Below are 12,923 nucleotides of genomic sequence, written 5' to 3'. Positions count from 1 at the left end.
AAAATGAAAATTGACAAGATCAGATTCTACATTTATCTGTTTCTCCCACATCAACAATAGACTTTGTAAATCAACATGCAAGTAGTCCACTATCTTGGGCCACCAATATTACCTTTTCTCTTTTTGGTTTAGATTCAACTCTTTTTAACCATTCCTGCATTCCATCCTGATCAACATGAGGTTGTTCCAAGAGTTTTTGACACTTGCAAATATATTGTTGCTATGGAAAAAAAGACTGCTGAATTCTAAGGAAAAAGTACAGTTGTGTAAAGAATATGTCATAACTGTAGATGTCCTACTTTTCACTGCTGCAGTATTCTTTACTAAAGGAATACCCTATCAAAGACAGCCATATGTCGGGCTGCATAAGTGTGGTACAAGTGCATAATCCTCAAAACTGAACTGCCTCAGGAGAACCACAGCACCCCAACAGGAACAATAAAGGAAGGACATGCAAAAATGGAAGCGAGAAGGACTCTTTAGTCAAAGGGCAAGGAAAAAGAACAGAGAAGTGGGAAGGGATGGAATACTGCAGCAGTGAGAAGTACAACATCTAATGCTATGGTAAGTTCTTACAGAACTGTACTATGTCCTTCCTTATTACTGTTGCACTATTCCTTAATAAAGGGCTTGTAAAAAAAAAAAGCTATTGAAATGGATGGGATGAAGAAGCAACCAAACAGCCCTGCAAAAAAAAAAAATGTATTTAGGACGGCTGTGGCACATCCAGCTCTGGCCCTAGAAACTTCATCTAACTTGTAGTGTTTAGTAAAAGTATGCAGAGAAGATCAAGTAGCAGTTTCCAAACTGGATCTAGCACCCAAACGTTTGAAAAAGCATCAGTAGAGGGTTCAGGCACCTAGGCAGTTAGACATTTCCCTGTCGTACATTTAGTTGGAGACACATGGCTGAAGTGACATTCAGCTGCAGAGAAATATGGCTATTACGAATTCCCTGTAGGTAAAAAGAAATGCACTTTGCCACGTTCATAGCTTTAATAACCAAGTGTATGGGGGTAGAAGAAGTAATGAGTGTTGTGTTCGGGGTACAGTACATGCTTATGTAACTATGACACGTAAAAGTCTGCAATAGCATGGAAGAAATCCTGTACGCTACTGTAGTTACATTTATGCACCAATATACATTTTAGGTAACGTTCCCTAGATACTGTGAAGGGGGTAGTGGTCCACACACACCAATTATAAAGGCACTGCCCATTATGCACTGCATTTTTACTGTCACTGACATGCCCACTGGTCAGCCTGTTGCTGATGCCTACCATACTGTCTGCATTTTCATGTTGCCTTTGGGGTCATGGACATTACTTTCTCCCTGTGCATTTGGTTAATGAAGTTGTGGGCATGGCACCATAGTCTTCTCTTTGCTCCCAGTAAACCTGCAACAACCATACTTCTCTGCAGCTGAATGTCACTTCAGTCATGTGTCCCCAACCAAATGCACCACAGGGAAAGGTCTTGATGCCTGAACCCATCAGTAGAGGATATCATCCTTGTAGAATGTGGACAAACAGAAGAAAGCTACTTACCATAAAAAGAACAACAAAAGGAAATGGCCATAGAAATCCACGAGGAGATGGTTTACTTAGAAACAGCTGAAACCAATTTTCTGGCATGACAGGAAACAAAAAGTTGCTCAGCTTTCCTTATATCTTTAGTCTTATCTCAATAATATCAAAGCTGTCTATGCAAATCTAAGGCATGCAAAATCCTTTCATCACTATTCTGAGCTGAAGAGAAAAGGAAGGAAGATGAATTGACTGATTTAAGGACAAGTCATTGACCACCTTGGGAATAAACGAAGGACTGGTGTGGATAGATAAAAACAGAAAAGGGTGAACTACCATGCGAACCTGGAGTTGAGAGACTCTCTTGGCAGAAGTTAACAGCCACAAACAGTCTTCCAAGTACAGGACTGCAGAGTAGAAGGAAGTACAGTTGTGTACACTTACCATAAATGTAGATGTTCAAGTGTATTCACTGTTGCACTCATCACTTTTGGGTTATCCCTGCTGGGTAGCCGTCAACCGGCCTGAATACCAGAGTAAAGATTTTCCCTCGTGTCGGCTGCAGATCACCAGGGACTGATGTCAGGTTGTCAGTGGTACAAAGCAGGGCAGCCGACGCCATTACATCAGTTTTTCTTGCCCCAACCTATAGGAGCCCTGCCCAGAAGGCTTGAGGAAGGCCAACCTGGGGGATGCCCACAGGCATAGATAGGTGTGAGGGAAACTGAGAGAGAAACAGAAAAGGAAGGAGGGAGGGAAAACAGGACTGCAACAGTGAATACACTCGAACATCTACATTTATGGTAAGTGTACACAACTGTACTATGTTCTTCGTGTTTCACTGTTGCAGATATCACTTGTGGGAAGATTCCCAAAGCTGAAGGTAGGGTGGATGGTAGAAGGGAAGGAATAGAAAAACAGGCTTGCACTGCTCTAAGTAGGACCTAGCATGCCCTGCAGGACTGCAGAGGCAAAGCCTGCCCGGGCTTTGGAGAAAAGAGACAATCGGTAGTGTTTGGTGAAGGTGTGGACGGAAGTCAGCTTCTAGGATGTCCTTGGTAGGACCCCCCCCCCCCCGAGGAAGTCAGTGGTACTAGATGCTGCCCTGGTGGAATGGCTTCAGACAGGCTTGGGAGGAAGTGGTAGCATAACTGGATACAGTTGGATATCCATTTAGAAATGGTCTGCTTGGAAACAGGCTTCCCCTCTGCCCCTGAGGCGAAGCTGAACAGGAGCTGATCAGTCTTTCTGAGAGACTTGGTTCTATCCAGATAGTAACTAAGTTGTCTGTGCACATCCAGTGAATGAAGTATTCCTTCCTCTCTGTTCTGAGGGTTAGGAAAGAAGGTGGGAAGATGTATAGCCTGATTCAGTGTTATGTCAGACACCACTTTAGGCATAAAAGAGGGGTTAGTTCTAAGAGACACCCTGTCTGCATGGAAGATAATGAAGGGTTCAATGGCCATGAGCACCTGCAGCTCGGAAATCCTCCTAGCTGAGGTTATGGCCAGAAGGAAGGCAGTCTTCCAAGAGAGGTGTTTTAGTTCTGCTGAGGCAGCTGGTTCAAAGGGAGGTAAGGTTAATTTTTCTAAGACATAGTTCAGGTCCCAGGCAGGAGCGGGAGGCCTGATGTGAGATAACCCCTCTAAGGAATTGTTTTAGCAAGGGGTGGGAAAATAAAAGCTGCTCTGCATGGGAATAGGCAGATAGCTGAGGCATGAATTTTGATGGAAGAGTAAGATCATCATTTTTGTACTAGCTCTGCCAACTAGTCTCGAATCAGAGAGAGGGAGATGCAAGGGAGCTACTTGTACTCTTAGCTTGGCACCAGGCATTGAATCTTTTCCATTTTGACGAGTATGATTTCCTGGTGCTGGGCCTTCTGGCCTCCTTAATTATATCCAGGACCTGCTTGCTCAAAAGTGGGTTGGTAGCTGATTTTGGGGTATAAATCATGCAGATAGGTTGAGAGTTTGCAGACTGGGATGCAGTACTGACCCTTTTTCTTGGGTTAGAAGTCCTTCTGTGAGAGGCAGGCTCCTGAGCGGTTCCTTGGTTAGGCTGAGTAGCAAGGGGTACCAATGTTGCCTGGGCCAATTTGGAGCAATTTGTATAGCTCGTGGCCCTTCCTCCCTGATCTTTAACAGTACCCTTGGGATCACTGGCAAGGGGAGAAGGCATAGACAAACAGGTTGCCCCAGTGGAAGGAGAGAGCATCCACTTTCCAGGCCCAGCACCGGCTTCTCCTACTGCAATGTCGTCGCAAGGGCCTAAAGAAAATGGCTGTGTCGGCCTAGAACTCTGCTGGAGAATCCAAAGCGGTCTGGGGATCCAATTCAGCGGTAGCCAGGGGCTGCGTAGGCACCTCACTGAAAACCAGAGAAGTGGCGACTGGCCCAGCCGAGGGCTCGGAGTCTGGCTTGGATCTACGCTGCCTATCTTTATCTTTGCGTTTTTTATGCACGCCGGTAGTCAGTTGCTCCGACGGCATAGTGTAATTAAATTTCCTACTGAAGTAGTGACGTGCAAAATCAAAGCGTCGCTTTATAGTTCGCTTATTGAACCTAGCACAAAACCGACAACCAGTGACGTCGTGGTCTGGGCCTAGGCAAGGTATACAAAAAGAATGAAAGTCCTTATGAGGTATTTGCTTCCCACAAGAAATGCAATTTTTAACTTTTTCTGACATCGGACTGAGGCAAGAAAAGGATCCCCAATGGGGTACTTAGCTTTGAAGACTTCGGACTGAAACTCGATTCGAAAATCTCAGGTGTCGGCCGAAAGGCACTTGCGAACTGCTTCTACTTCGGGCACCGCGCAGCAAGAAAGACTGAAGAAAATGGCGTTGGATGCCTCTCATATACCCCTGGTGCACAGACGTCAGGGAAGAAGCGACAGCAACCGACGCCGCACCAAGACTTTGGAATTCGGGCCGACTGCGGGACCGCCTGACGGCAGGATAACCCAAGTGTGATGACTGCAGCAGGGTAACATGATGAACATCTCCCTGGTACAGAACTGGTCTAATTGCCTGTTTTTATGGATGCAAAGAGGTCTACCTCTGGGGTCCCCCAAGTTTGGGTGATGAAGAGGAAGGTCGTCTTCCGAAGCTGCTATTCGTGGGGGTCCAGGACACTTCTGCTGAGGTGGTCTGTTAGGGTATTGTGCTCCCCAGTTGATGTACTGGGCTATCAGATGAAGGCCCATCATCGAGGCAGTCTGCTAGAGAAACATGGTAGTGAGTATGAGTGTGTTCCCCCCTGCTTATTGATGTACCACATATGACTGTGGTATTGTCTGTTTTGATGAGGAGCAACTCTGGTTTCAGGTGGCTCTTGAAGGCTGTGACAACCCTGAGTACTGCCATCATTTCCTTTAGGTTGATGTGCAGGTCTAGGTCCCAAGTACCTTAGGTGCACGTCTCCTAAGTGTGCCCCCCAGGCTTTGTCTGAGGCATCCGTGGTGATGGTCTGGCCCTGGGAAAGAATTAGAAATGGTAGGCCCTTGTTCAAGGTACAGATTTCTGTCCACCATAGTAGTTCTTCTCTTAAGCAGGGAATCAGAGGCAGTTGTAGCTCCAGAGACTGAGTGTGCAGGCACCACAGGTTTTTTAGGTACTATTGCAATTTTCTCATGTGTAGTCTGGCCAAGGGCACCAACAGGATGCCGGATACCATGTACCCCAGAGCTTGAAGGAACTTCCTTGCTGTGATGTGTATTCTGTAAGCCAACTGGGAGAAATAGTGGGGCAGGAAATTTTGTTTTTCTGGAGAGAGGAAGGCTGTTTGGGTGGAAAAGTCAAGGAGAGCTCCCAAGAAGGTGATCTATCTGATGGGATTTTTCCTTGTAGATGGTAAATCCCAGAGAGGTAAAAAGAGTTTGGACAAAGCTGAGGTCTTGTAGGAGCTTTTCCTTGCTGTCTGCCTGGATGAGACAGTCGTCCAGATAGGGGGAAATTTGAATGTTTTTCTGCCTGCAGAAGGCAACGACAGGGGCCAGGCATTTGGTAAAAACCCTGGGAGCAGTAGATAAGCCAAAGGGAAGAGCAGAGAACTGAAAGTGTTGTGAGCCTGCCCTGAAGTGAAGGAATCTTCTGCAGGACTCCCTTATAGGGATGTGGAGGTAGGGATCCTTCAGGTCCAGGGTGACTAGACAGGCATTTAGGGTCACAGCATGGACAAGAGTTTTTGGAGTGTAAGCATTTTGAATTTTGGCACTTGCAGGGAAAGGTTTAGTGTGGACAGAGCCAGAATAGGACACCAAGTGCCCTCTTTCCTGGGTGCCAGGAACAATCTTGAATAAAACCCTTTTCCGACTTGTTCCTGGGGTACGGGTTCCACTGCTCCCTGAGCACAGAGTTTCTGAATTTGGCTGAGGGCCTCTGCCCACTGATTTGTTGGTATGTCTGGGTACCCTGTTAAGACTGGGCTCTCTTTGAAGGAGAATCTGTATCCTTGGAAAATGATTTTTAGGACCCATTGATCCTTTGTGATGGATTGCCAATTGTCTTTGAAAAGGTACAGCCTTCCTCTTAAACTTTGGTGGGGGTGGGGAGGCAGAGGGGGAGCAGGAGTCACTGCGAGTCCTTAGGGTAGGGAGTGGACTTAGAACTCCCTGCCCTGGGGGTTGTAGAGGTCCAGTATCTGGGCCTCTGCTGTCCTTGTAGTTGTTGCCTGGAGGGGGGTCTGTCCCTGCACCCTTTCATTTGCACAGGCCTGGATTGGGAAGGAAAGGACCAGTGTTTGGTGGGAAAGTTCCTGCCGAATCTGGGAGGTTGTACCTGGAGGAAATCTTTTACTGTCTGCATTGATTTGGCCTTATCCTCCATTTTCTTGAGCACCTCCTCCGCCTTAGATCCAAAGAGGCGGTCCTTATGTAGGGGGGTGTCTAGGAGTTTGGATTTAACATGAGCAGGCAGATGATGTTCTTTCAGCCATGCATGTCTCCTAATGACTGACCCCACAACAGCAGCCCTGCTAGAGGCTTCTAAGGCATCGTATCCACAGTGGAGGGAATGCTTTGCCACTTCAGTGCTGAAGTGTAAAGAGTTCCCCTAGCTCTCTGGATGTTGAACTGTCTGGCAAGGAGGAAATTTTCTGCTTTAATAGTTCCAAGGTATGTTGCTGATATTTTAACACATGGAACTGGCAGTTAAGAGCTCTAACAGCTAAGGTAGCAGAGGTGTATACTTTTTTATCCCATCTGTCTAGGGCTCTGCTATCCTTGTCAGATGGAGTATGTTTTTTGCAGGAACTGACCTTAGCTCCTTTAGGTCCCTGGGTGATGACCTCTGTGACTGCTGCAAGATTTTTGAATAAGTATTTGTGGGTGTCTGGCACCCTGTAGTACCTGTCTGACTTTCTTGGTGCAAGAGGCATGGCATGAGGTGCGAGGCTAGACTCCATGAAAACATCCTCCACCACATCTAAAATGGGAGGAATGGCTAAGGGTTTGTGCTGGGGAAGGTCCAGAAACTCTCTTAGCCTCTTCTTAGACTAGGGGTAATCCTGAGCTTCCCAATATAAGTGTTCCCTGAGGAAGTGTAAGGTCTCTCCAAAAGACAGGTCCTCAGGGGGAGATGCAGATGGGATGGATTCCTCTGCATCAGAATTCTCAAAGGTGATAAGAGGCTGTTGTTCACTGTCTGAATCCAAAATCTCCAAAAGACAGGTCCTCAGGGGGAGATGCAGATGGGATGGATTCCTCTGCATCAGAATTCTCAAAGGTGATAAGAGGCTGTTGTTCACTGTCTGAATCCAAAAAGTCAAATTCTTCAGCGTCAGGTTCTGAGAGAATCTCTGGGGAAAGGTCCCTTTTTCTTTTGTCTGAGGTAGTCTGGTTACCTCTGATAAGGGTGATAAGATCCTCAGCCATCTTAAGCAGCTGTTGTGACTGAGCAGGTTGGGCTTGAGAAAGATGGCGACTAGGAATTGTATTTCTGGGAATGGTCTTGCTTTTAGGCCTCGGTGTTTCAATGGGTCTGGGTGTGGCTGTGGCCGGCGGTGCGGCCGCCGGTCTTTGGCGTTGGTTGTCCAAAAAACCTCCTCGGATGCCGGTGCCTGCAGAGCGGCTCTGGACCCAACTGTGGGGCTGACAACCAAAAATCAGCAGATGTAGTCTAATTCATCGGCATACCGGACTCCGAATGGGTCTTAATAGAGGCCTGCGGAGGTATAGCATCAGGGGCTGTGTAGGCGCCTGACTGAATTCCACTGCGCTGGTGGCTGACTTCAGGGTAGAGTCATCTGAAGGCCTAACTTTTTGTGGTCTATCCCTTTCTTTATCTTTTTTCTTTTTGGGGATATCTACTTTATGCTGACTGACGGATGCCATTTCATACTGCGGACTGTTTTTGAAATCTCTAGCTACAAATTCTGCTCTACGGCAGATGGTCCTAGTGTTAAAGAGCGCGCAGAACCGACATCCCGGGACGTCGTGGTCTGGGCCTAAACAGGTTACACGCAGGTTATGAAAGTCTCGGTGTAGTATTTGTCTTCCACAGAGGAGACAATTATTTACTTTTTCAGACATCAGTTAGTGCACGAAAAAGATCTCTAACGGGTTACTTAGATTTAGTCATTTTCTACTTCACTCTGGCAGCGGCCGACCGATGCACACACAAACTGCTTTGGGCTCCATGGCAGGAAAGACTGATGTAATGGTGTCGGCTGCCCTGCTTTATACCACTGACGACCTGACGTCAGTCCCTGGCGACCTGCAGCCAACGCGGGAGGGACCATCTTTACTCTGGTATTCGGGACACCCAAGGGCTACCCAGCAAGGATAACCCACAAGTGATGACTGCAACAGTGAAACACAAAGAACATCCTGCAGGTTTAAAAGGAGGCTGAGTCAGCTTTTCCAGGAATAAAAATAAGGTCCCAAAAAGACGCTGGTTTTCTTAGGAGCCTAATATGAAGGCCACCTTTCAAAAATTATTTAACTTCAAATCTAGAGGAAAGTGGCTGATCCAAAGGCAGACGGGCATATGAGCTTTAATAGATCAGTATGCTAGACCAGAATTGAGCAACTCACACAAATAAGAAAAACAGTAGGAATATCCACTAAAAGAGGGTCCTGTTCATGCTTGTGACACCAAACAGAAAATCTTTTCCATTTAGCACAATAAGATTTTCTAGTAGGGAGTTTTCTGGCCTCCTGCAAAACCTGATGCACATCTACAGAAAATTGATGTTGAAAAGGAATCAAAACTCTTATCGCCCAAAAAGTCAAATGTAGGGCGAGCACATGAGGGTGAATGAGACAGCCCTCATCCTGTGTGAAGAGATCTAGCCTGTGAGATAACTTGTGATGACTGCCCCTGGCCAGATGAAACAGAAGGGGGGAACCAATGTTGTCTGGGCCAAAAGGGAGTCACCAACAAGATTTTGGGCCTCTCACACACAATCCTGTGTAGGGCTTTGGGCAACACAGGAAGAGGGGGATAAGTATACAGGAACATCCCTTTCCAAGAAAAAGGCACAGAGTTCTACTTTTCAAGCTAGAGGACTTGACACTCTGGAAAAGAACCTGTGAAGTTGCCTGTTCACAGAGGAGGCAAAAAGATCTGCTTGAGAAGTTCCCCACTAATAGATAATGAACAGAAAGACCTTCTTGTGAAACATTCATTCTTGAGGATCTGCCCTGGATCTGCTCAGGTTGTCTGCCAGTAGTTTGTTCCCTGAAGTAATGAAAACTGCCATCAGATGTGGCTGATAGCAAACTCCCAAACAAGAAGAGCTAATCTGCAAAAAAGACAAGAATTTGTACCCACTTGCTTATGTACCACATGACTGGTTTTGTCTGTGAAAACCCTGAGAGACCTAGAGCCTATCAGGAATGCAAGGCATGAAGAGATGAAAGCAGAACTCTCATCCTTTGATGTTGATATGGTACTCCACTTCTTGGGGAGACCAAACTCCCTGGACCCTGATGCTGTTGGAAAAAGCCCTCTAACCCAGATCTAAAGCATTGGTACACAGTTCCTGAGTGGGGGGAAGGAACTTAAAAAGGCAGGCCTGAATTTAGAGACAGATTATGAATCCACCACAGAAATCACTGTTTCAGACAAGGCAGGACAAGAACAGGAAATTCCAGAGGATGACAATGCTATAGCCACAGTGTCTTTAGATACCACTGAAGTTTCCTCATGTGGAATGTGGTGAAAGGAACCATAAGAATGGTGAAAGCCATGCACATCAGGACTCACTGCATCTCTCTTGCAGACACCATATAAGAAAGAGAAGACTGAATAAAAACTATCAAGAAGGCTGGTATCAGAGTGTGAATGGGGAGAGGGGAATGGGAGGATCCTGGGTGGAAGACCAGCATTGGAGGAGTTTTTGGTGAGGTCTGGAGCGGAGGCTTCTGTTGAAGAAGAGATTGTTGGTGGGGATGTAGCATGACAGCTGTGGGAATCTGTCAGAAGAAGATGGAGGGGACTGAAAGGGGACACTGGTTGGGCACATTTAGCAGAGGGCCAGTGGGAGGATATGTGTGTGGCTCCTAGGTGTGCAGCGTGGTCTGGAGGATTTGGGATATTTGTTTGGAGGTGTCTGCATGGGTGTTTTTGTTCCTCAGGCAGGCTGCAGATTTTTTTTTCCTCAGTTGGATTGCTGGTGTTGGAGGTGTGGTGAGGGGGAGGTGGTTGGGAACAATTTTTTGGGGGGTATGATGGGTTGGTGAACATTGGGGTTTCCCCACAGACTGCTCTGTTGGAGGTGCTGGGTGGGCAAGTTGATGATACTAGATTTTGTTTTGAGCTCTGATGCAGAGTTAGAGTTGCCTGGACATAGTGGAGCCTTGCTGAGTATGGTTCAGGTGGCTGCCAGAGGTCGAAGTCTGGACCAGCCACACTAGAAGTCGTGAATGTGGCGACAGAGATACAGGAGGTGGGGGTGGGATCTTTGGTAAAGGGTGGGAGTAGATCACATGGAGGAGGGCGGGGGTTGTGGGAACAATGCATTTGACGTGATCTTTTGGAGGAATAGTGGGGTTTGGGGGGCATGAGTTAGGCAAGTTGTGTAGTGTTTGACAATGACTGTGTACAGGATTACGTGTGACAAATGATGTTTTTCAACTGGAAGTGTGTCAAATGTATGATTACCTATGTGGTGGGTGATAATTCGAAAGAAATGTTTCTCTTGGAAAAAAAAAGAAAAAAGAAAAGACTCTGGGAACGAGGAAGGAAGGTCATCATTGTTAGGGTCTGAATCCTATATGCCACAAAAAAACCTGATCCTATGAAGGGTTGAAAACAGCTTTTTTTTTTTTAAACTGTGGGTGAACAGCACGCTACAAAGTGGAAGCAAGGCAAATTCAAGACTCTGTAGAAGAATCTGCTGAGAATGGGCTTGAATTAGAAGGTCATCCAGACAGTAAAAAATCGGTGCACCACGGATTCTGCAGTAGGCTATAACCAGATCCAGGAATTTTGTAAAGCCCATTGGTGTTGCAGAAAGATCAAAAGACAAATCAGAAAAACTGAAATAAAGGACCATACAAACTTCCTGAAGAAAGGGTGAATAGGAATGTGGAAATAAGCATCCATCAGGTCAAGAGAGACCAGGTAGGCCTGAGAAAGCAGCAAAGAAAACAGGGACTGGAGACAACATTTTGAAAGAGGGAACTCTCAGAAAAGTGTTGAGAAAGGAGAGATCCAGAATGGGCCTTTAACAACAATTCTAACTGAGAACCAGAAACATCCTGGAATACAAAATCCTGTGCCTCACTGGAAGTGAGGAACAGGCTGAATTGTTCTCTGAGCTAAAAGGTCTTGAAGAATAAGAGGAAAGTGAGGAAGCTGTGGAATCCCTGAAAAGAGAGGCACTTGTCATGTCAATCTTTGTGGGAATCTGCCTCCCATACTCACATTTCTGCTTTCTGGATGACATGTACAATGGTAACATAACAAAAAGAAAGATGGATAAGTCCCCAGTGGGGTACTGATCTTCCATAGGCTTGGTAGCTCAGAATGCAATGAATAACTTCACAGATCGAATTTAAAAAAGTAGTGTTCAGACTAGTGGCAAAGAAGTTCTAAGAATTAGGCACTCATGCATCACTTATGTACCTTGTGTCTTGGACACAGAACAGACACATGATGTATGGTGCCAGGAAGGGCCTAAGGCTTTGGTATGCTTGCTGGATGTATAGCTATCCCCAATACAATATCCCTTTAGTAAGGAACACTGCAACAAAAATAATAAGGAAAAACATCTAACATCACTCATATGTAATAAAGACAAAAAAAATGATACATGGTCAACAAACAGATATTTACTTCACTTCCAGTATGCACTGTAGCTAGTCATTCACTGTCAAAGCCAAGAGGATACAGGGTGATGTAATCACAAAAAAATCAATTCTGAAACATATCAACAGGGAAACACACCACAAGATTTCTGTATGTGAGCTGAGATTTCACGTGTGGTAGGTCAATTATAAACAATATTGGTGAGATAAACATTCCTTTATTAAAAAGCTGTTCTCTATCTAAACAACATTTTGTTTCTGAACACTGCTAGCTTCTGTACATTTTATGCAGTGATGTACTGTAACATGTTTATATCTTATATCTTACTTGTCTCTGGAGGCCCCTAGTGCCAGGACAATAGGGTCAGCAATCTCTAGCATGGACTGCAGGATGGATGCTACCACAATGAACAGAATAATACTGAGAAGGAAAGCACGGTGGACAACCTGCAATTCAATCAATCCCGTCTGCACTGCCAAGATCAAAAGTGTGATGCCTTCAGTCATCCCCCTGGGGGAAAAGAGTTGAGAAAAAGACGCAATTTATTTTGTGCAGGACAAAAATTCACTTTTACTTAAAATATGCTTCAGCAGAATTTTATTTCTTTTCTTATATGTTGCAGGTCACCACCACTGTTGGTAAAAACTATAACGACAAATCTAAGCTGAGAACTTCTGTCCAGTGACATCTCAAAACTGAGCAGAGAGGATCATTATTTCTGGCACTGTATTTCACACCAACAAAGATTCTTTATTCCAGCTGGATTCAATTTACAAAGCTGAGAAAGGATGTGAAAACATAATTCAAGACACCCACTGCTGCTGCAGAAGCAAATGATGATACAGTTACCTTTTGTGCATGCATTTCTTAATCCAACACAACTCTTCACCAAAGCATGACATATCTTTTACGCAGCAAGCCAGCCACAGAAAATCACCACCGTCCAAACTGACATTATTATGAAAAAAAAGAAGTTATGTCTTACCATAACGTTCCATCTGTGTTATTCATCTTCTTTCATTCATCACCGATGGGTTCCGTTCCGAGGCCTCGGAACTGAATCGGCCTAGTACCAAGCTTGCGCCAGCCAAAAAACTCTCGAGCTAAGCTTCTACCCACAATGCCCTTCTCCCTGTTACCTCA

The 12,923-nt window shown here is 45.5% G+C and overlaps 1 protein-coding gene across 1 annotated transcript in view; it reads right to left on the bottom strand.

Moving 5' to 3' along the window:
* The window catches only part of RNF145 (ring finger protein 145), a 1,685,498-nt gene that overhangs the window by 370,716 nt on the left and 1,301,859 nt on the right, over nucleotides 1-12,923 (bottom strand). Inside the window, exon 8 of the mRNA XM_044069355.1 lies at nucleotides 12,108-12,290. Coding sequence (XP_043925290.1) covers nucleotides 12,108-12,290 — 183 coding nt within the window. The remainder of the gene's footprint in view (nucleotides 1-12,107; nucleotides 12,291-12,923) is intronic.

Source organism: Protopterus annectens, chromosome 4.part0 (assembly GCF_019279795.1).
Source record: "Protopterus annectens isolate FY-2018-M chromosome 4.part0, PAN1.0, whole genome shotgun sequence".
In the NCBI taxonomy this organism is placed as follows: domain Eukaryota; kingdom Metazoa; phylum Chordata; order Ceratodontiformes; family Protopteridae; genus Protopterus; species Protopterus annectens.
The sequence above is the reverse complement of the archived record's forward strand: the minus strand, read 5'-3'. Positions and strand labels throughout refer to the sequence as shown.